We start from the raw sequence: 20,234 nt of genomic DNA on the forward strand, positions 1-20,234 counted from the left end.
CTGCGTTATCTTCAAAGCTCCATCTCTGTGCAGCACCTTCTCTTCAGGACTCTGTTCTACAAGCTCTAGCTGTCTTGTCTTCTTCCAACTCTGATCTCTGTCTCCTCAACCCAGTGTGACTGCTAGTCCTGTTTGAGTTAGCCTTTCCAGCACTACAGCCTAGAACCTGCCCCAGGCATAAGCTGCAGCAATCATAGGGCGTATCTCATATTTTCCCTTCTCTCAGGAGTCACAGTCCTCTGCCTATTGTCTGAAAATCATTGTATCTTACAGTCTGTTCTGTTTTGTAATTGTTTAGACTGGGAGAACAATTCCTGTAGTAATAAATCCTTTATGGGTAGAAATGGAAATCTGCTGAATTTTCTGTTTAGTCTAGAGAATACGTGTTTTTGGAACTCTGAGTGGTGCCTACACATAGGTATTCTATTTTCAAGTCTGTATATCATAGACTATGCCACCCCATTCACCACCACACATACACATCTATCCTCCATTCATGCCTATTTATGCTTATTCTCACTTTCAACATTCTAATTTCCAGGAATTTGGGTAAAAATGTCACATTGACCACATGCAGCATCATTCCCATGTCTTGCTTTCTCTCTCCCAGGTCAACAAAAGGATTGAAGTATAGTGGACATTAATGAGGGTAACACTCACCTTTTCTCTAACTACTCCATAGGACACTTTGCTGCAGAAGATGTGGCCTCAAAGGTTAAGAGTTTGAATGAGAATATGGAGTCTCTCCAGGCTCGAGCTGCTAGACGGCAGAATGATCTTGAGGCCAATGTCCAGTTTCAGCAGTACCTGGCTGACCTGCATGAAGCAGAAGCATGGATTAGAGAGAAGGAGCCTATTGTAGACAACACTAACTATGGAGCTGATGAAGAAGCAGCTGGGGTAAGATGGGCGTGGGAATGGACATGTCTAATACTCACCAAATGGTACCAAATTAGACTGTGGGACAGCTACAGATTCTGTTAGATTATTTGGGGTTTCCACAGTGATAACCTTTGGCCTTCATTTGCTGGGATAACCTCAAAGTTGATGGAAATCCCAAAAGATACACTACATTTTCCTAATCCCACAGAAATCCAGATTCCTTAGAGATTATCTAAACACAAAAAGGCATGACTAGAGATCCATGCCTGTCTCGGTCCCATCCTAAACTTCCCAGACTAACCTTGGGATTTCACAAACCAACCATGGTTTTAAGATATCAGCACTTTAATTACTCCATTGAAATGAAATCAGGCAGACAAGTTGGGGCAAGAAGAACCTCGAAGGTCATAGCTACCCTTTATATCCATTTCTTTGTTTTGTTCATTGTCCTGTGGTAAACCAGTATAGTATTTCACAAAACTATGGTACTAGAAATAATTGAAATGGGCATCTAATGTTATGCTAATGTTTAATCCTACAAAGTAACATTATCAGCATCATCCTCTTTGAGCTGCGATGTGTGTTGATAAAATGTGCAATTTTGATTTTGTTTTGATTAAAGCAAAATATTGAAATTCTTGTTCATTTAACTCCTATTTTGTTGATACTTGCAAATTTAGACTTAGAAAAAAAACTTTACATAAATGGAAAGTGTCTCTTACGAGGAATTAGGACAATTGTTATAACCCAAAATAAGAGTTGAAACCCGCCCCCCCCAAGGAGTGCTTAGTGTTCTTCCTGTGTTTGCTTCTGATGATCTTCCCTTCAACAAATCCAGGCTCTTCTAAAGAAGCATGAGGCCTTCCTAGTGGATCTCAAAGCATTTGGAAACAGTATGCAAGCTCTACGGGATCAGGCAGAAGCCTGCCGGGTAAGAAGGACTTAGGGATGGCAAGAATCACATTCCCTACCACAGAGGAGAAGGAATTCTCTTTATTACTGGTTTTTACTCCCTATAACCCAAGAAAAAATTGTGAAGAAAATACTAAGTTTTATGATCCTTATAGGCAGGAATTGTAGCATTTACAGAGTTTAGTCCATAAGAGGTTCTCAATAAATGTTGTCATGTGTTCATTGATATTATGTTTTGCTTTCCTTTTTCCTCCCTTTCATATTTCCATTCTTCCTTCTTTCTTACTCCCTTTATTTACATCTCGCCTTCTTATATTTCTTCCTGATTTCTTTCCTTACTACTTTAGTTTTTTTATACCAACACTTATTAAATGTCTACCACATGCAAGTGTGAATAAAAAATAACCCTGACTTGTAGGGAAATTACAGTCTATTAGGGGATCAGAAATTTTAACAAATAAGTGCACATAATAGATACATGAACAGGGAAAAGGGTCTCAAAGAAAGAAGTGTTCCATTCTCTTGAAATAAGAATGCTGAAAGATAGGAATACTTTCATAGTTGAGGCAAGCCAGTTTATCTGAGTTACTTAAAACAAAGGTGGTTTACTATGCAAACAAGGATGAGAAGGGCTTTTCTAGTCAGTAAGCTATGAGAGTGAAGGTACTGAAGCATGAAATACTCAAGCATATCTGGGTAATGGGAAATGCAAATAGTTGAGAATATGAGATTGACTAGGGTACGAGGTGAAAAGGAGTGCCCTGAAGAGTGATGAAGCTGGAATCAACTAAACGATACGAGTGTCTCCTCTGTGTACTGGAATGAAAAGGGAAACACTTCTTACATTCAAAGAATTCTTTCTAATTAGAGCCTCTGAATTCATACACTGGGAGTAGACAAAAGACATAGACTCTCTGTGTCAACTCAGATATATTTTTACAGAACTTCTACTCTGTGCCTTCATCAAGCTGTGCACAGTGGGTGCCTAAACAAGAATGGATGGATTTAAGAATTGCATATTATGAGGAAACACAGTACTGGAAGGATATAAAATCAGAGGGATCTTTAAGGGGAGGTAAATCTTCAACTCCAATTTGAAGAAGGTGTGGGTCATCACTTATCAAGGGGGAGTATATTTTGTTCATTCTCTCAGAGATATGATATTTGCAGAAAGTAAAAATCAGAGACAACTACACCTTGGGGAACAGGTTGCTTTCTAAAGAGAGATGCAAGATACTTGATCTCAGTTTATATTCTCAATTTTTAAAATTCTATGCCCTTTCCTGTGCTGTAGATCATTCATGTCTTAAAAAAAAAAAAGTCCACGGTTCCTTGACGTAATAATGTAAAGGCCTAGGGGTTGGAAGGATTGTCAGTACAGGCCCAGGGAATGGAGAACGTGATGAGAGATAGTGGGTCTTTGACTTTCTCAAACAATTTTGAAATATTGATTACCTGCTTTAAGAACTGGTGTCTTAGACTATTTAATACGTTTCTGGCAAACTACATACTCACTTGCTCACTCTGTGTTCATTCTTCCCAGCCTGTCTATCCCCTGAGAAGTGTTAGAGTGGAGCAGTATCTCTGAAAATGACATATGGTAATCTGTCAGTAACTGACAGCTGTGTAAGAGGTTCCAGCCTGAGGCTCCTCTCTACTGTCAGGCCCAGGGACAGCCCACCACTGGTAGGCTGTGCAGGAAGACATTTCCAACGGTAGACTGACATGTTCTGCTTCTTGTTTTTGTTCAGCAACAGCAGGCTGCACCAGTGGAGGGAGCTGCTGGAGAAGTGAGGGTTGTGGCTTTATATGACTTCCAGGCCCGCTGCAACCGAGAAGTCACGATGAAGAAAGATGATGTCTTAACTCTGCTCAGTTGCATCAACAAGGTGACTTTCTTTGCTAATCTTCTTCCCATCAACAAGGTGGCTCTTCCACAGTCATCTCTCCCAACCCTACCAGATATCTATATTTTGACCCGCCAACATTTTTCTATTGTTATCTCTCTTAAATAACCATAATTTATTGAGCACTTTCTTTCCTCCAGATGTTGTATAGGATCCTGTACGCACATATCTTTTGGGATAATAATGCCAGTTTTACAGTTAACCAAATGAAGACTCAAGTAGCTTAAGTAATTAGTCCAAAGAATATAGAAGATGAGGGGCAATTCTGTAATATATTTACAAGAATTATGTGTCCCTTTCTCCCAGTCTCTTTGCTTGTTCCTCTTCTGTGCCAGTGTTCCTAGTGATGGAACAACAATGGCTGGGGTTAAAAGAAGCCTGATCAAAGAGAAGGCTTTTGTCAACTTGATTTTCTTTAGACTTTATGCCTGTAAGAACAGTGACAAAATATTGGCTAGGATTTTAAATATATTTTTCATAAGAGCTCAAGTAATTTTTTTTATATTCTAGTATTTAATCTCCAAAAATGATTGGGGAGAAAAGAAGAGAGTTTGGGATATTGCTACTCTGAGGACAAGTGAACTTTTTAGAGAAGAAAAATGTTTTACTATCAAATAAGCTGTGTGCCAGTGCCTACTTCTCCTGCTCAGGCTTCTCCATTTCACTGCATTATTCTCTGAGGAGATTAACTCCAGAGTAGTTAGTATAGCAACACTCCCAAAATGTTCTGTGGGGATCAGGGTGATACTTAAGCATAAAGCATTCATGTAAGTGAAATTCAGGGCAACATACAATTTTTAGGACCTCTGGGAGATGGATAGGGGAGGAGAAGTTCTTGTACAATATTGTTATACATAGACGCTCCACCCACAAGAAGCCCAATTCGATTCTGGCTCTCTGGGTTTTTTGTGAATTCCTAGTGGACAAAGTGCCCCATCATTAGGAGAACTATCACTAGTTTTTGAAAACCTCATTAAAGTTAAGGGTCTAACATCAAATGTCAGATTCCTTGATTTCAGATCCTTGTCTCTGCAATTCCTGAAACTCCTTATTTCCATTCTTTGTAATATCTGAAAATAATATGCCACCCATAAGCAAAGGTTTGCTTTTCTTGGCCATTAGTCTGTGCTTGTGCCTAGAGACTTAGTTATGAGAGTTGAAGCCTCTCTTACTTGTGGCTTTTCCAAGAACTAAGGAAGCAGTGGGGATCTGCTCTCCCTTCAGGACTGGTGGAAGGTGGAAGCTGATGGTCACCAGGGCTTTGTGCCAGCTGTCTACGTCAGGAAACTGGCCCACGACGAGTGTCCTACTCTCCCGCAGCAGCGGCAAGAAGAACCAGGCAGCATCACCCAGCGCCAGGCACAGATTGAGAACGAGTAAGTTCTGGAGGCTGGAGAACTGGACACTGTTTGGCCAAAAATTTCCAATTGGCCAAAGATACTTCTCATCACTGCATCTGTTAAATTAGAGATGTCTTGCAAATTTGCAGATTTTAAGAGCTAAAAGTAAACTTAGGGTCCTTCAAATACTTCAGTTTTTAGTGAGGAAAGGGACCCCCAGAACCGTTAAGTCAATTGCCTGAGGTCAGACACTCAATTGAGCCACATCTTCCGACTCCCTGCCCAGCATCCTTTCAAGGTTATCCCAAGGTCTTCTGACTTTCATGTGAACTTTGTTGACTATACCAGGCTGTTTCATATCCAGTTGTCCACAGGCCTGTGGAAATTTCACTTCTATAAGATGGGGAAAGGATGTTGCCAGTCACATTATTGGAATATTGACATTTTAATTATTTTTAAATGGAACACTGCACGTATATCTCTCTGTTCATAGTGCTATTTTCATTCCATCTTTATTTCCTCTTCTCCTTTACTGTTCTTCATTTGATTTTTCCTCTGTCTCCTTTTCATTCCTTTCATTCTCTCTCTCTCTCACCCTGCCTCTACTCTTCTATGTTTTCTCCATTTTTTGTTCCTCCTCTCCCATTTTCTTCGTTTCTCCACTCAGGTACCGCTCCCTCCTTGATCGTGCAGAAGAACGCCGACGTCGTCTATTGCAACGTTACAATGAGTTTTTGCTGGCCTATGAGGCAGGAGACATGCTGGACTGGATCCGAGAGAAAAAGGCAGATAACACTGGGGTGGAACTAGATGATGTTTGGGAGCTTCAGAAAAAGTTTGATGAGTTCCAAACGGTGAGAAAGAGGAACCTTCTCCTCTAGACAGCTTTTTAAGGGTTATCATTGTTTCCTTTTATCTTATAACTCCTCCTAAGTAACTCCTTAACTTCATACTTGCTAAATATCCTCCCCAAAGTCACTGAGAGTTCCACATTTCAAATCTTCCTCTGGGTATTGTAGATGGAAAGAGGTTGCAGAGGAAACTAGTCACCCTAGCTTTGCAGCTGCAGTCCCTGCCACTCCCAAATCCTACTGGGAATGCTAGTCTCCCTAAATCTTCAAAACTTGTCCTATACCGTACTGTGTTCCTGATGCCCAGGTTGAGATGGGGTGTTTTGGGACTCTGTTTAAGGTTTAATTATGAGGTAGAAGTTGGGGTGGGAAGATAGGAATAACAACCTGACTTTACAGCTAGACATTTTCTAAGTTTTTGCCTACCTAAAATTCTTCCGTTACCCTTTATTCTATCAGATTTATTCTACTATCTTAACTAGCATGAGTGTAAACTCCTTCCTTCCTTTCTTTTTTTATGATACCTTCCAAATGAATTCAAGGCCATAGACAGATAGATAGATGATAGATATCTCTTAGAGATAGAGATTATATATATATGTGTGCATATATATATATATACACACACAAATAATTTAGGAATATATTTAAAAAGAGAAAAATAAAAGAAAGGGGAACAAGACTAAAATTGTAAAAGAATACCAAAATGAGACTTCCATGAGACAACACATTGAAAGGCCATTGTATAATGTAATGAACAATATCATCACCATGGACATAGTGATGAGCTTCCTAGAGCTGTTTCTTACAACATACCCTAATATAAGCAGATTGCAACTCAGTCAATGACATTCTATAGAAGGTGGAGGAGTTTATAATGGTATAAAAGAATATTATATGGCTCAGCTATAGACCCCTCTGAAGGTGTAATTTAATCTGTGGGGAGATTTTTAAGAAATCTAGGAAAACAGGTATACTCCATACTCCAGGTAACTAACAGCTCTCTTGCCAAGTTTTTGATAGCCACCAGGTGTCAGGGAGTTTAAAGTTAGTCTTATTTGTGGTAGATTGGAGTACGGTGGATTGTTGTGTATTGCAAGTGAGGTTTGTGATATGTTTTAACCTTTAGCCGAGTTGAGGCAGAGATGAGCAGACAAGTATAAAAGAGTCTTGAGAAGAGGATTTACACTGCTTTGGACAAATTTTTCCATCCAGGATTTGAAGACCAATGAGCCTCGGCTGAGGGATATCAACAAGGTGGCTGATGATCTTCTATTTGAAGACCTTCTAACACCAGAAGGAGCTCAAATACGGCAGGTAACTAAGGCTCCTTCCATTTCTCCTCACTACTAGGTTGAGCTTTGGGAGTCTTCATTTCACTTAAATATACTCAACTTCATATTCCACAAATCAGCGAGAACATGCCAAAGGTAACGGCAACATGGAGCTGACTACAGGAAAGGTCAAAGACAATAGTCCAAATAGTCCAGCCATGTATACATTTTAACTGATCTGAAATCCTTAAATTACAACACATACTCCACCTCCTCCTGACCACCACAGACACAAGAAATTCAGTGCTCAAATACATGATACAAAGAAAATGCAGATAAAGGAGCTATGATAGTGGGAAGGGGTGAATCAAGAAAGCTCACTAGAAGTGATAGGCTCTGATAAAATATGATGAAAGAAGGAGAAGGATATAGGTCAGTAGAGATGGGGGAGGGGCTATTCTAGACCTGATTCAGATTTGTACTTATGGTTCCATAAAAGATCTAATGAATGTTAATGAAATGTCTAGTCCAGCTCCCTGGGTTGTCATAAACCAGCGAGGATGAATTCTCTGCCTCTTTGGTGGTAGTTGACATGGGGTAAGAGGGAGAAGGCATGTGTATAGGAACAATTCATTTACTCTCTGCAGAAAGTAGGGCTCTAAGAGGCTTCTTGGTTTAGTCCATTCAGGATGCAGAAAGGTATTATATTTCTCCTAGAGAAACTTAACAGCTTCTAACCACCAAGGCAACACTTTCCACTTATTTTTCGGAGATTGCAATGTAGTCTTTGTGGCAGCAAACATCATTTGCTGCTCCAGGGTTGATGGCTTCATCCTGGAACATCAGTTTGGGAAGGAAGGTAATCCCTTTCTTAATCGCACTGACACAAATGAGGCTCAAGCTCAAGCTTTCCGAGAGAGAAACAAACCTCTGCAATTTCTGAAAGAGATAACATGAAACAACTGTGATTTAAACCCCATCGAGTCTTCAGACACCACTGAGCTGTCTGAGTTAGCTTCCCAGCTAAAGTCTGATATGTCTGCCTCTTTTAGGAGTTGAATACACGCTGGGACTCCCTGCAGCGGCTTGCAGAGGAACAGCGCCAGCTGCTGGGCAGTGCCCATGCTGTCCAGATGTTTCACAGGTGAGAATTTTTAACCCTAAAAAGCAGTGCTGCTCTAGAACCTGCTCAAAACACCCTAAGTCTAATTACTATAGTAGAACCATAGCTATAAATATAACCCTTCTTCCCGAGATAGAGATAATAGGAGATCAGGTGCTTTAGTAGTACACTCCTCGCTTGGCACATAGGATACCCCCAGACAATCAACTTCAATTTTCTAGTGCCTAGGCTTGGGCCCTGGTACATAATTAGCAGTCTATATATGTTTTCATGATTGTGAATGAAACTTGAAGTAGAAACAAGAGGTTTAAGTAATTGTACTTCTAAACTAGAAGTAGACAGTAGAGGGCAACATACATCACATTGACTCTTGATTCAAGAATTTTTTTTTTTTTTTGGGGAGGAAGACCAGCCCTGAGCTCACATCTATGCCAATCCTCCTCTTTTTGGAGAGGAAGACTGGCCCCGGGCTAACATCTGTGCCCATCTTCCTCCACTTTATATGGGGCCCTGCCACAGCATGGCTTGGCAAGCAGTGCATTGGTGCACGCCTGGGATCCGAACCCGGGCTGCCAGCAGTGGAGTGCGTGCACTTAACTGCTACGCCACAGGGCCGGCCCCGATTCAACAATTTTTTATGTCTGATTTCCAAATCTGTGTCTACACTAAAAAATACACATGTAACTAAGTAAGCAAACAAATGAACAAACAAAATGGAAACCAAACACATTCACTGTATATAAATGTATTTTGCAATATTCAGAGAAGGGAAAACTGAAATGCAGACGAGTTTGATTGTTTAGAATGGCTTAAGATGGAAAGCCATGAAATATAGTAGTTAAGCATGTGGCTCTGCAGTCAGGCCGCCTGGTTCAAACTTAGGCTCCACCACTTAGCAGGGGTATAACCCTGCGAAAATAGCCTCTTAGGGTTCAGTTTTCTCATATCCAAAATGGGAATGATAATAGTAACTATACCTCAAGTAGTAGTTGTGAAGATTCAATGAGCCTAAGTTCTAGCACGTTACGAAGGATGGTGATGATGATGGTAGTGATGACTTCCCTGTGAGCCCAGCTAGTTTGCCTCTGGTACACATTATTGCTGCTAAACTCTTTACTCTTATTTACCAGAGATGCAGATGACATGAAGGATCAGATTGAAAAGAAGTGCCAGGCCCTCAGTGCTGCGGATCCTGGCTCAGACCTGTTCAGTGTTCAGGCCCTTCAGCGACAGCATGACGGCTTTGAGAGAGACCTCATACCCCTGGGGGAAAAGGTGAGACACGTGCTTCCGAGCTTTTCTAATACTTTCTTCTTCATGGTTATTCCTATCAAAGCCCTCTTCTTTGGTTTTATTTCCCAACCCCTTCTTCTTACATTTCTCTTTATCTTACTCCATACTTATTCTTGTACCCTGTCCCTAAGGCAAGGCCACTAAAAGGACATCCCCCAGGAACAATTAACATGGGGGGGAAACATTTTGGAAACGACCCTCCTATTGTCCAAGTGCCTCCTTAGTGGGTTCCAAGTGACCAGAATGTACAAAAGTTGGTTGGAGGTCAGCAGCCTAAGATAAATAGGAAACAGCCAGACCCAGCATGGCCAGGCCTATGCCTGAGCGTGGTACAGGGTTTCCTACACTAGTAATTGAATGAGCTTAATCCTACTCCAACCAAAAATGAACTCTGGAGCTTTCCTGATACACACTGGGATAAATCAGAGGCATCGAACATCTTGGCGTTATCACGCAGAGTAAAAAGAAGCACAGAAAATGTCTGTATTGGAAAGATCTTCACATTAAATTTGGGAGTTGGGCCACTAATTTATGTTGCCACTAACTAGTAGTCACTTAACCACCCTGTTCGCTAGTCTTCTTATCTTAAAAAACATATGGTAATATCATGTTGACTACTTCATGTAGTTATCTTGTGTACCAAAGGGATGGCATTATTTCATAAAGTAACAAGATGTTCTTGTACCCCGCTGATGTCTATTTGAGGAGTGAGTGCCACCAGGGCTCAGGACTGTTCTTTCGCTAGCATTCAGGTGTGACTCTAGGCTGATTATCAGAGCTCCTGCACTTCTCCAGGTGACCATACTGGGGGAGACAGCAGAGCGGCTCAGTGAGTCCCATCCAGATGCCACTGACGACCTGCAGAGGCAGCGAGTGGAGCTGAATGAGGCCTGGGATGACCTGCTGGGGCGTACGAATGATCGTAAGGAGAACCTAAAGGAGGACCAGAAATTCTACCTGTTCCTCAGCAAGGCCAGGTAAAGCTCAAAAGGAAGATCTCCACCAGGTGGGGTGGGCAATTTCCACGTCTAGCGTCTGAGTCGAGCTTCTAGAAACAGTCCGGGCACAGGTGCTCTTCGCTACTTGGTTTGGAGAGCACCTTTCTGTCCAGATCTTTCCTCTGGTAAGGCACACATAACTCAAGGTCAGTACTTCAAGCCATAAAATGCTGAAGTTTGAAGGAGTGTAAGGCTATCTAGGCCAATTAAGTAAGCTTCTACAGAATTTATACTATACATAAGGTTCTCTGTCAGTAGTTGTAGGATATGGGGGTTTTCATTCTACTGGAGAGGCAGAGAAGAATACAGATGACCATGGTGGAACATAATACAATCCAAAACAGGCATCCTAACAAATAGATGGAACCATACAAACAAAGGCACAAGGATAAGAAAGGTAAAGCATGTCCATGAAGCGAGGGCAGCTAGAGCACAGGTTTTGTGGGTCAGAGGGGTGAGGAGAAGGAGCAGGAGACACACTTAGAAATGCTGAGATCAAATCCTAGAGAATTTTCAATGCCTTCCTAAAGAGTCTAGACGTTATCAGAGTCTAGCAAATACACACCCTATCTGTGCAACAATTCCCACATTCTGCCCCATTATATAAGTCTGCTAGGAGGAGCGTTTAGGATTGAGGGTCCAGAAAGTATTAGCTCACGGTGTAATACTTTTGAAAAAAAGGAGGTAAATTTTGGCAAATGATGGTAGTTGTTCTTGGCAACACTCTTCCCAATACATCGTCTCTGGAAAGCTATAGTTTTGCACACAGTATAAAAAATGGAAACAAAAGAATTCCCAGAATTCTATACAAGACTGTTGCAAGAATTGAAAGAGATAATACATGTGAAGAGATTTTCAAATGCCAGGGATTGCTATTTTTAAGTCACACAGTGAAAATAACAAACCTAAGATCTGTGACACATATAAAGCCAAATAGAATGTGTTAATCTGGAAACGTTTTCTAGAGAGGAAAAAGCCCAAGGACAGACAGCCCTGTAGCAAGTTGCAAGGTTTTCTTGTCAATCCCAATATGTCTATTTCTCTAGGGACTTACAGAATTGGATCAGTGGCATTAGTGGCGTGGTATCATCACAGGAGTTGGCTCAGGATTTAATTGGCACCGAGATCTTGATAGAGCGACATCAGGTATAGCTACAAAAGCCATAGCCACTGATCACATGACCTCACAACCTTCTCTTACTTTACAACTTTGGTGAGATGTCATTGGCCTCACCACTTTCTTCTCCATTTTTCCCACAGGAGCATCATGCTGACATGGAGGCCAAGGCTCCCAACTTCCAGGACTTAGAAGACTTTGGTGCAGAACTTATAAACAGTGGGCACCGTGCCAGCCCTGAAATTCAAGAAAAGCTTCAAGCTGTCAGACTAGAGAGGGATGATTTGGAGAAAGCTTGGGAACAACGCAAGAAGATGCTAGATCAGTGTCTGCAGTTGCAGGTACGGAAATTCCCAGTTGTTAAGCAGAATTAGCCTCAGTCTGTTCCTTCTATGCAATTTTACATGGTTAGTACAGGCACTCATTTCACTGGGCTTCTCATGCGGTAAGCACAAGGATATCTCTTGATTATCTGACATTGTATTCTCTGCTTTGTAGACTGATCATTTCATGTTCTTTGCTCTTATCTCTGTTAGAAGCACCAAACAAAATAAGAGTCAGTCCTGGGCATGAAGCAGGGTTATTATAATTTATTTATTGATTGAGGGTTTGATTGATTGATTTTTATTGAGAACCTACTGTATACAGGGCCCTGGGAACAGAAAAATTAGTAAGATAGTGTCCCTTTTCTTAAGAAGTTAAATTTTACATGTAGACAAATCATTCTAGTACAGTAAGATGATTATTAATAAAACGAAAATGTATGAATATTTTGAAGATAAAGAAGAAGGAGTGATTAATGCTTTAGAGGGAAGGGAGTGAGAGTGTCACAGACTACCCTGAAAGATAGTGTTTACCAGAGTCTTAAAGAAATAACCAGCTAGTATTCACCAGGTGTAGGATATGGGAAATAGCACCCCAACAATGGAATATAGCTTATATAAAAACATAAAATGTGTTTTCAGGGAAGAGTAAAATGTCCAGTATAGCTCAGATTCATGGTATGAATGTTTCTCGGAAGAATGTAAGCACCCCTTAAAGAATCCCATATATCAATATCAAACGAGAAGGGTAAGATAATTTCCTTTGTCCCCTGGAATGATATACCATCTACCTCTACTTTTATTCCCTGCAGTTGTTCCAAGGGAACTGTGATCAGGCTGAGAGCTGGATGGCGGCACGTGAGAATGTCCTGAGGTCAGATGATAAGGGTTTATTAGACAGTCTGGAGGCCTTGATGAAGAAACGCGATGATTTGGACAAAGCAATCACTGCCCAGGTAATAACAAATAGTACAAGAGTTCCAACAATAGCTGTTAGTAATAATGACAGAAATATTACACATATATGTGGTTTTAAGATTTAGAAGTATTTTTATTCCCATTTGCTTCTTACAGAAAACTCTGAGGTAGGCGGGGCAGGTTGAAACTGTGGCTTAGTCTTACCCAAGTCACGGTGTGGCATTGGATTTTCTAACTTTAAGTCTAGCCTTTTAAAACCCAACTTTTAGAACTAGAAGTGACTTTATATACTGTCTATTCCAGTATCCTTCCCAATGCAGAAAGTGGGATATTGGCCATGGGAAGTGTCTGTTCTTTAAGAAACTCAGTACCACACAAGTAGTCCATCTCAGAATCATTATTGTTTCTCCTCTTGTTGAGTTGAAATCCACCTCCTTGTAAGGCATTTACTCTTTGGCCCTGATTTTGTTTCCCTTCATGAAGCCACAAAGAATATCTCTGCTCTCTTCTAGGAGGGGTCAGAGATTGCAATAACAGCCTAAACTCCAGCCTCCTGGGCTTTTTCCTTTTCCTTTGTCTAGGAAAAGAAGATCACTGAACTAGAACATTTTGCTGATCAGCTCATAGATGATGACCACTATGCCAAGGAAGAGATTGCTGCTCGGCTCAAACATGTGCTAGACAGGTCAGGCCTGGGCAATTGTTTTGTGAGCTAGAGGAAGATGTAGCAAAGTGACCTCTTTGCTAGCATTAAGGATGGGGGTAACGTTCTGAGTTCTTCTCATTTCTAACATCATTTTTTTTGTTGTTTTTTGTGAGGAAGATTCGCTCTGAGCTAACAACTGTTGCCAATCTTCCTCTTTTGTTTTTCCCCTTGCTTGAGGAAGATTAGCCCTGAGCTAACATCTGTGCCAATCTTACTCTATTCTGTGGGTCACCGCATGGCTTGACAAGTTGTGTAGGTCCGTGTCCAGGATACAAACCTGCGAACCTGGGCCACCGAAGTGGAGAGCACTGGACTTAACAACTACATCACTGGGCTGGCAACTTCTCATTCCTAGATGCCTAAAACTATCTTGAAACTTTGGGAAACTTTCTAACCTCATAAAATGAAAGACACAGGAGGTACCTTAGAAATTACCTGGCTTAACCACTATATTTATATTTGAAAATAGTAAGACTATGTTATATATAGCATATAAATGTATAAATAATGAGAGGAGAAGGGACAGGTTGGAAAATGGGAAGAGTCATGGATATGATATCAGAGCTTGGGGGAAGGGTAAGGGGCAGAGAGTGATTTGGCCACTTCCTCCAGATGGAAGGCTCTCAAAGAACAGCTGACTGCTGAGCGTACAAAATTGGGAGACTATGCTGACCTAAAACAATTCTACCGTGACCTTGAAGACCTAGAAGAATGGATCAGTGAGATGCTGCCCATAGCCTGTGATGAATCCTACAAAGACCCCACCAACATTCAGGCAAGTTCAAAATAAGAATCTTAGAAAACTTCAGCATACCCAGACTGTTGGATAATTGGTCATCTGCCTATAACGAATACTTCTTTAACTGTTTAGGCCACTGTCCATGACTTCAGGGACTTCTGAGGCAAATATGAAGCAGGTCTTCAGAAGTCATTATCACTTTGGTTATGATAGAAACACTAACTGTTCCTTTTAAATAAATTTTACCTTATCTTCTTCTTTAAATAAAAGGGTAATTTAATTTCTGCTTTCCCTTCAGAGGAAATATCTGAAGCACCAGACCTTTGAAAATGAAGTCAATGGCCGAGCTGAGCAGGTGAAAGGAGTCATCAACATGGGGAATTCCCTGATTGAGCGGAGAGCGTGTGATGGCAAAGAAGAGACCATGAAGGTAGGAGTTCTGCTCAGGATGGGTTTGGAGCTACAAAGGCACATGAAGAGAAATCTTTTACTTTCAATGTTTCATGTGTAAGGATATGAAGTATGTTCTGTAGTTAATAGTCTTTTCTCTGATTGTTGCACAAAGAAGGAGGAAAACAGTGATGCTCAGATCTTATCACTCCCATCACACTGAGTACCTAGAACTCCAAGAAAGCTTTAGACTGAATTCCTAAGTATTATCATGCTTGTTTTACATTTTCTATCCCTCCTGCCAAGAGTCTTTTAGCATTAAGAAATCAGTTGCTGTAATCAGCCCAGGACCCTTTCTTCAAATTATCTTCTATCATCTCCCATTGTTTTCCCAGATTAAGCATAACTGGTTTAAAATGTATGGCATTCAAGTACTGGCAGATTTTGACTAGTCCCTAACTCCAGAGCCTTCCTACATTATCCTTTCAAGTTATCACAGGACCCAGGATCCTAAAGACTATAATGATCCCTCAATTTCTTTTGGTAAGTGTCAATTGGAAGAGCTGGAGAAACACTGGGACGACCTGTTTACGAAAACAATTGACAAAGGAGAGAAGCTCAATGAGGCTAGTCGCCAACAGAGGTTCAACACAGGCATCCGGGACTTTGAGCTTTGGCTCTCAGAGGTAATTGCACCTGGAAATGGTGGGGACATGGGAGCTTAATAAATACTTGTCGAATAAATGAATTTATGCATGAACAGTTTCCTTGACTCTTCTTGGGAAAAGTTTGAGGGCATAGTTGCTAATCTTATTCTCCTTAAAGATAGTTTTCATCTGGCATCTTTATTGCTTATTCTTCCATTCCCAGGCAGAAACACTGCTGGCCATGAAAGATCAGGCCAGGGACTTGGCATCTGCAGGAAACCTGCTCAAGAAGCATCAGTTATTGGAAACAGAGATGTTGACCCGAGAGGTAAGTAGTGTTGGAATCCCACTCCTCTGGGCGGAATGGAAATGTTTCTGATTTTCCCCTCTTCTGTCTTAGGAGATCATTTGAGAACATAGCCTTGCAAAACTGTCCTTAGTGTTCTCAGCCAGCAGTTATTATAACCGGGTCAAATACATGCACTGCAGAGTTGTTCAACAGTCACTGTTAACCAATGATCATTAAACTATATGTTCTAAGACTCCAGGAAGTGGATCCTAAAAGCTACTTTTTTTTAGTGATGCATGCATATAAACTCACCATCTTCCAAAGCCGCATATTCGATCTGTCTTTGAAAGAAGATGGAAGTTTATTTCATAGAATTAGAGAGAAAAACAGCAAAATCAGATGGGGTTATACGCAATGAAAGTGAACTACATATATGCTATGGAAATTCTACGAAGAATTCTAGTTGCAGCCTAATATCAAGCAGAGATTTATCCTAGGAGCAGTGATAAACATTCTGGTAGGTGTTAATTTTATACAGGAGAATTTTATATTATCAGTTTTATTTGGTGATACAGATACCCACAGGAAGGACAAGAAGTCAGAGGCTTTCTGAGTTCATTTCAGGACTTGATATTCCCTGTGACATAAAGATTTCAGGACGATGATATTTCCTGTGACATCACTGGGGGGCAGAGTTAGAATGAAAATAGACACAGAAGAGGCTGAGTGTGTTCTGAGGCCAGTCTAAGAATGTTACCAATAGAGTAGTTCTTGTTGAGTATTTCAGTCAATCAGTCTATGTCAAATTCAGTACTGTGAAGAAGTCAGTCCTGTTTGGGGACAGAGTGCTGGCTCACCAAGGTCTTATTTTCTAGTTGGGAGAGGAAGCAAATATATGGGAAACCTTCTGAAAGAACAGGACACAGAAGGCCAAGTGTGCAGCTTATGTAATGTAGTCATGCTCTCTATAATGTCCTCTGACCTTGGCCTTATCCAATCTGAGTTAAAAGAGCGTAAAATCAAATTCACTATTTTCTAAAACAGTCTATTTGACGCGGTCTTTGAACATGAACCAGCAATGGTTAAAGTCAGGGATCTACTTAATGCCTGTGCTATACTGTTCACTGAGCACACTGGGGCTTTCTAGGATGCACTCAAGGACCTGAATCAGTTGGCTACTGATCTGCTCTCCAGTGGGACTTTCAATGCTGACCAAATTGTGGAGAAAAGAGATAATGTCAACAGCCGCTTCCTGAATGTCCAGAACTTAGCAGCTGCACACCATGAGAAATTGAAAGAGGACTACGCCTTGTTCCAGTTCTTCCAAGACCTGGATGATGAGGAATCCTGGATAGAGTACGTACTGCCAACTCACATTGTGTGGGTAATCCAGGAGAATAGATAATCTACCAAACATGTTCCTACTTGATGCGGAAATGAAATATGTAATTGTTTCTTGCAGTTGGTATGACTTCTTAATCGTGTGTGCCTTAGCCTAAAGTTAATATTGGTTGATTTTATTTTTCCCAAAGTCTCTCACTGGATACAGGCAGAGGGAGGCAAGCATGCAGGGAGTGGGGAGCAGTTCACATATATTCTGGGAACAAAATGAATGTTCTAGGTAGTTCATAGAATGTGTAATGCTCGTGAAGACAGCTGGGCGTTTACAACTTACTCAGCGGATGAGATAATTTTCATTATTCTCTCTGTATCTTATATGACGCCAAACTGGACACTGGGCAGAGAATGTTACACAGTACATGCCATAGTTTCATTACTAATTCTATTTTTCCTATAAAAAATATGATTGATAAAATCTTAGTAAATCAAATTATTTTCCCTACTTGTCATTAAATTTGCCTCATCATGTTACTCTTATACAAACCTGATGATTCTTACTAGTAATCAATGAATTAGAGGAAAGCATTGTACATAGGGCAATAAGTAGGACATTTTGGAAACCTTTTTAGAAACAGTAAGGTAATATGATCTTGTGTATGTAGTCTTTGGCTGTGCTTCATGATAATGGTCAAACATTTTATGCTCAGAACCAATCCAACTGCCATTACTCCTATACTATCAGCTCTTTACACTCATTCTACCTAAACTCATTATTAATATTAACAGCTAAAAATAATAAAGGCTATGAAGTTCATATATGTACATTTGTTTCTTTATATGTGTGTGTGTGTAATTTTCACTTTTTGTTTTAGAAAGAGAAACATTAGTGTATGTTCTTGAGCAAAGATGGAAAGATACAGAGGTAGACAGGCAGAGGAACTAATAGGAAGGCTGTTAACAGTTGTGCATATGCTGGATATTAGTATATTATTTTAATTTGTGCATGTTGGCATAAGGCAGAAGTTTTGCTGAAAGCTTCTGGCATTAATTATCTTTGTGGTTGTTACCAGAATGTTCCAGAATTTACCCCCTCTCCACCCTAGCTCCCTCCCCACCCCTAGCAACACACACACTTTTAGAAAACCATTGTTCTAGGATGACCTCAGATGTCTAAACTCTAAATTTTTTGTTTTCTTTCTTGGTTCCAGGGATAAGTTAATTCGAGTGAGCTCCCAGGACTATGGGAGGGATCTGCAGGGGGTTCAAAACTTAATGAAGAAGCACAGACGCCTAGAGGGGGAGCTGGTGGCACATGAACCCGCCATCCAGGTAGGAATAGTCAAATATGAGACCTAGAAAGATAGAGATAGTCAGAGGTAGTAGTCCCTCATGTTATGGATAAATAGGATGATGCTACAAAATGTGAATGTGGCACACCAAGGTCACACAGAGAGTCAGTCATAGAGTTCACAAGTGTTCTCTTCTCCACATTTTGTCTCCAATCAATAGAATACTTCTGCACAGGAGCCCATGCTCTTCCCTGGACGCAGCACATATAACACTTCAGGGCACCGTGGTTGACAGTTGAGATGCAGGTTGGGACATCTGCAAAAGCTGTACTTGAGCCAAGCCATATGGGAAGAAGGCAACTCTGAGTCTGTCTTGGCAGCAGGGTCATCCTTTGACCATGAATAATCCATAAAGCAGATCATGGAGAATAGCCTAGTGCAAGCACTGAAGTATTTGTCCAAATACTTGGGAAAGTATAGCATGGTAGATCTTACAGCAGCTTCCTTCATTCTCCCGAGATTTTCAGGACCACCCCAAGTACCATGGAGTTTATAAATGATCTAGAGGGTAGGAAGGACTAGATACTTTTCCAGGGAACTATGACTAAATGGGAAGAGACTACGGGGTAATGAACATGGAGGGGATGTGTTCTTTAGAATGTGCTGGATACGGCAAAGAAGCTAGGAGACAAGGCTGCTGTGGGGCAAGAGCAGATCCAGAAGCGACTGGCTCAGTTTGTTCAACACTGGGAGAAGCTCAAAGAGTTGGCCAAGGCTCGGTGAGTTGGGGATAGGAGGCTCAATTCTCTTCCTGGTTTGTAGGTATTGGACTTAGCATTGACTTCTCTCCCCAACTACCCACCTCTATTTATCTTCTGAGTCCCTGCTCAAATGCCACGTCATCCATGAAGCTTTTCCCCATTTCCCCCAAGAAGAAGTGATTGCTGCTTGTGTTCTGACTATACCTCTACTCCTGCACTTACTTGCAGCTGTTTTTTATCATTGTTGCCGTATATATGTTATCTTTCATACCAAGTTATTCCCCACATGTCTGTTTTACTTTGAATATCTCACCAGTTTTAGCACTGCGTGCAGCATTTGGTATTGAAAGAATGAAGGAATATATTTTCTCCCTTAGAGCCATATAGCCAATTAGAACCATATAGCCAAATAGCCAAATAGAATAATTTCTGCCTATAATTTCCTGCTTGTTGGCAGTAGCAAGACCTGTTTTTCTGGGGAATAAAGGGGAGATTCTAGCATTTTATGGTGTCTTCATTGTATAAGAAGAACAGCAGTGCTCAGAGTAGAGACACTGCTTCACTGCTGTTACTCTCCAACTCTGAAATCTTGACACTTTTGTTTGGAGAAAGTTTCCTTCTCCCAATTCCTAGAGAGAGTGGATGATGCCACAAAACTGAACTCCTGAGGCAAGGGTCTCACCCTTTTCACAGGAGTTCAGCACCGCTGACCAATAGGCACGTATCAGATGGTTCTGTGGCTCAGTTCAACTGTGGCTGCCTTGTGAGACTGTGTCATTCTGCTGCACTCCCACTGCTGACTAGTTTCTTCTTATCCTTATTGGGGCTTACTGTCCTGTTATAGAGGGCTTCGACTGGGAGAGTCTCTAGAATACTTGCAGTTCATGGAGAAGGCTGAGGAGGAGGAAGCTTGGATCAGTGAAAAGGAAGCTATGGTTGCCCAAGGGGATTGTGGAGACACATTGGCTGCTACTCAGGTGAGCAACAGGCCAGATGGATCAATTTTCTTCTCTTTAATTTGAATCTTTTCTTAAGTAGTCCATGTTTTCACCTGTGAAATTACAATCTTCTCCTGGTGGGAGAAGATGATGGAAATATGGCTAATTCTGCCAATTTTAAATACGAAAAATCAAG

The 20,234-nt window shown here is 41.0% G+C and overlaps 1 protein-coding gene across 1 annotated transcript in view; it reads left to right on the forward strand.

Annotated features, from left to right (window-relative positions):
- SPTA1 (spectrin alpha, erythrocytic 1) overlaps positions 1 to 20,234 on the forward strand; it is a 63,293-nt gene that overhangs the window by 25,687 nt on the left and 17,372 nt on the right. The window contains exons 18-38 of the mRNA XM_087418961.1: positions 683 to 900; positions 1,721 to 1,813; positions 3,546 to 3,683; positions 4,926 to 5,077; positions 5,709 to 5,895; positions 7,108 to 7,209; positions 8,219 to 8,310; positions 9,420 to 9,564; positions 10,378 to 10,559; positions 11,627 to 11,726; positions 11,841 to 12,038; positions 12,833 to 12,976; positions 13,520 to 13,623; positions 14,257 to 14,419; positions 14,682 to 14,813; positions 15,322 to 15,459; positions 15,644 to 15,748; positions 16,857 to 17,065; positions 18,259 to 18,379; positions 18,997 to 19,118; positions 19,945 to 20,077. Of these exons, the coding sequence (XP_087275087.1) occupies positions 683 to 900; positions 1,721 to 1,813; positions 3,546 to 3,683; positions 4,926 to 5,077; positions 5,709 to 5,895; positions 7,108 to 7,209; positions 8,219 to 8,310; positions 9,420 to 9,564; positions 10,378 to 10,559; positions 11,627 to 11,726; positions 11,841 to 12,038; positions 12,833 to 12,976; positions 13,520 to 13,623; positions 14,257 to 14,419; positions 14,682 to 14,813; positions 15,322 to 15,459; positions 15,644 to 15,748; positions 16,857 to 17,065; positions 18,259 to 18,379; positions 18,997 to 19,118; positions 19,945 to 20,077 (2,978 nt within the window). The remainder of the gene's footprint in view (positions 1 to 682; positions 901 to 1,720; positions 1,814 to 3,545; positions 3,684 to 4,925; positions 5,078 to 5,708; positions 5,896 to 7,107; positions 7,210 to 8,218; positions 8,311 to 9,419; positions 9,565 to 10,377; positions 10,560 to 11,626; positions 11,727 to 11,840; positions 12,039 to 12,832; positions 12,977 to 13,519; positions 13,624 to 14,256; positions 14,420 to 14,681; positions 14,814 to 15,321; positions 15,460 to 15,643; positions 15,749 to 16,856; positions 17,066 to 18,258; positions 18,380 to 18,996; positions 19,119 to 19,944; positions 20,078 to 20,234) is intronic.

Source organism: Ceratotherium simum, chromosome 2, assembly GCF_057802395.1.
Source record: "Ceratotherium simum simum isolate JZ-2026a chromosome 2, ASM5780239v1, whole genome shotgun sequence".
NCBI classification, from domain to species: Eukaryota; Metazoa; Chordata; class Mammalia; order Perissodactyla; family Rhinocerotidae; genus Ceratotherium; species Ceratotherium simum.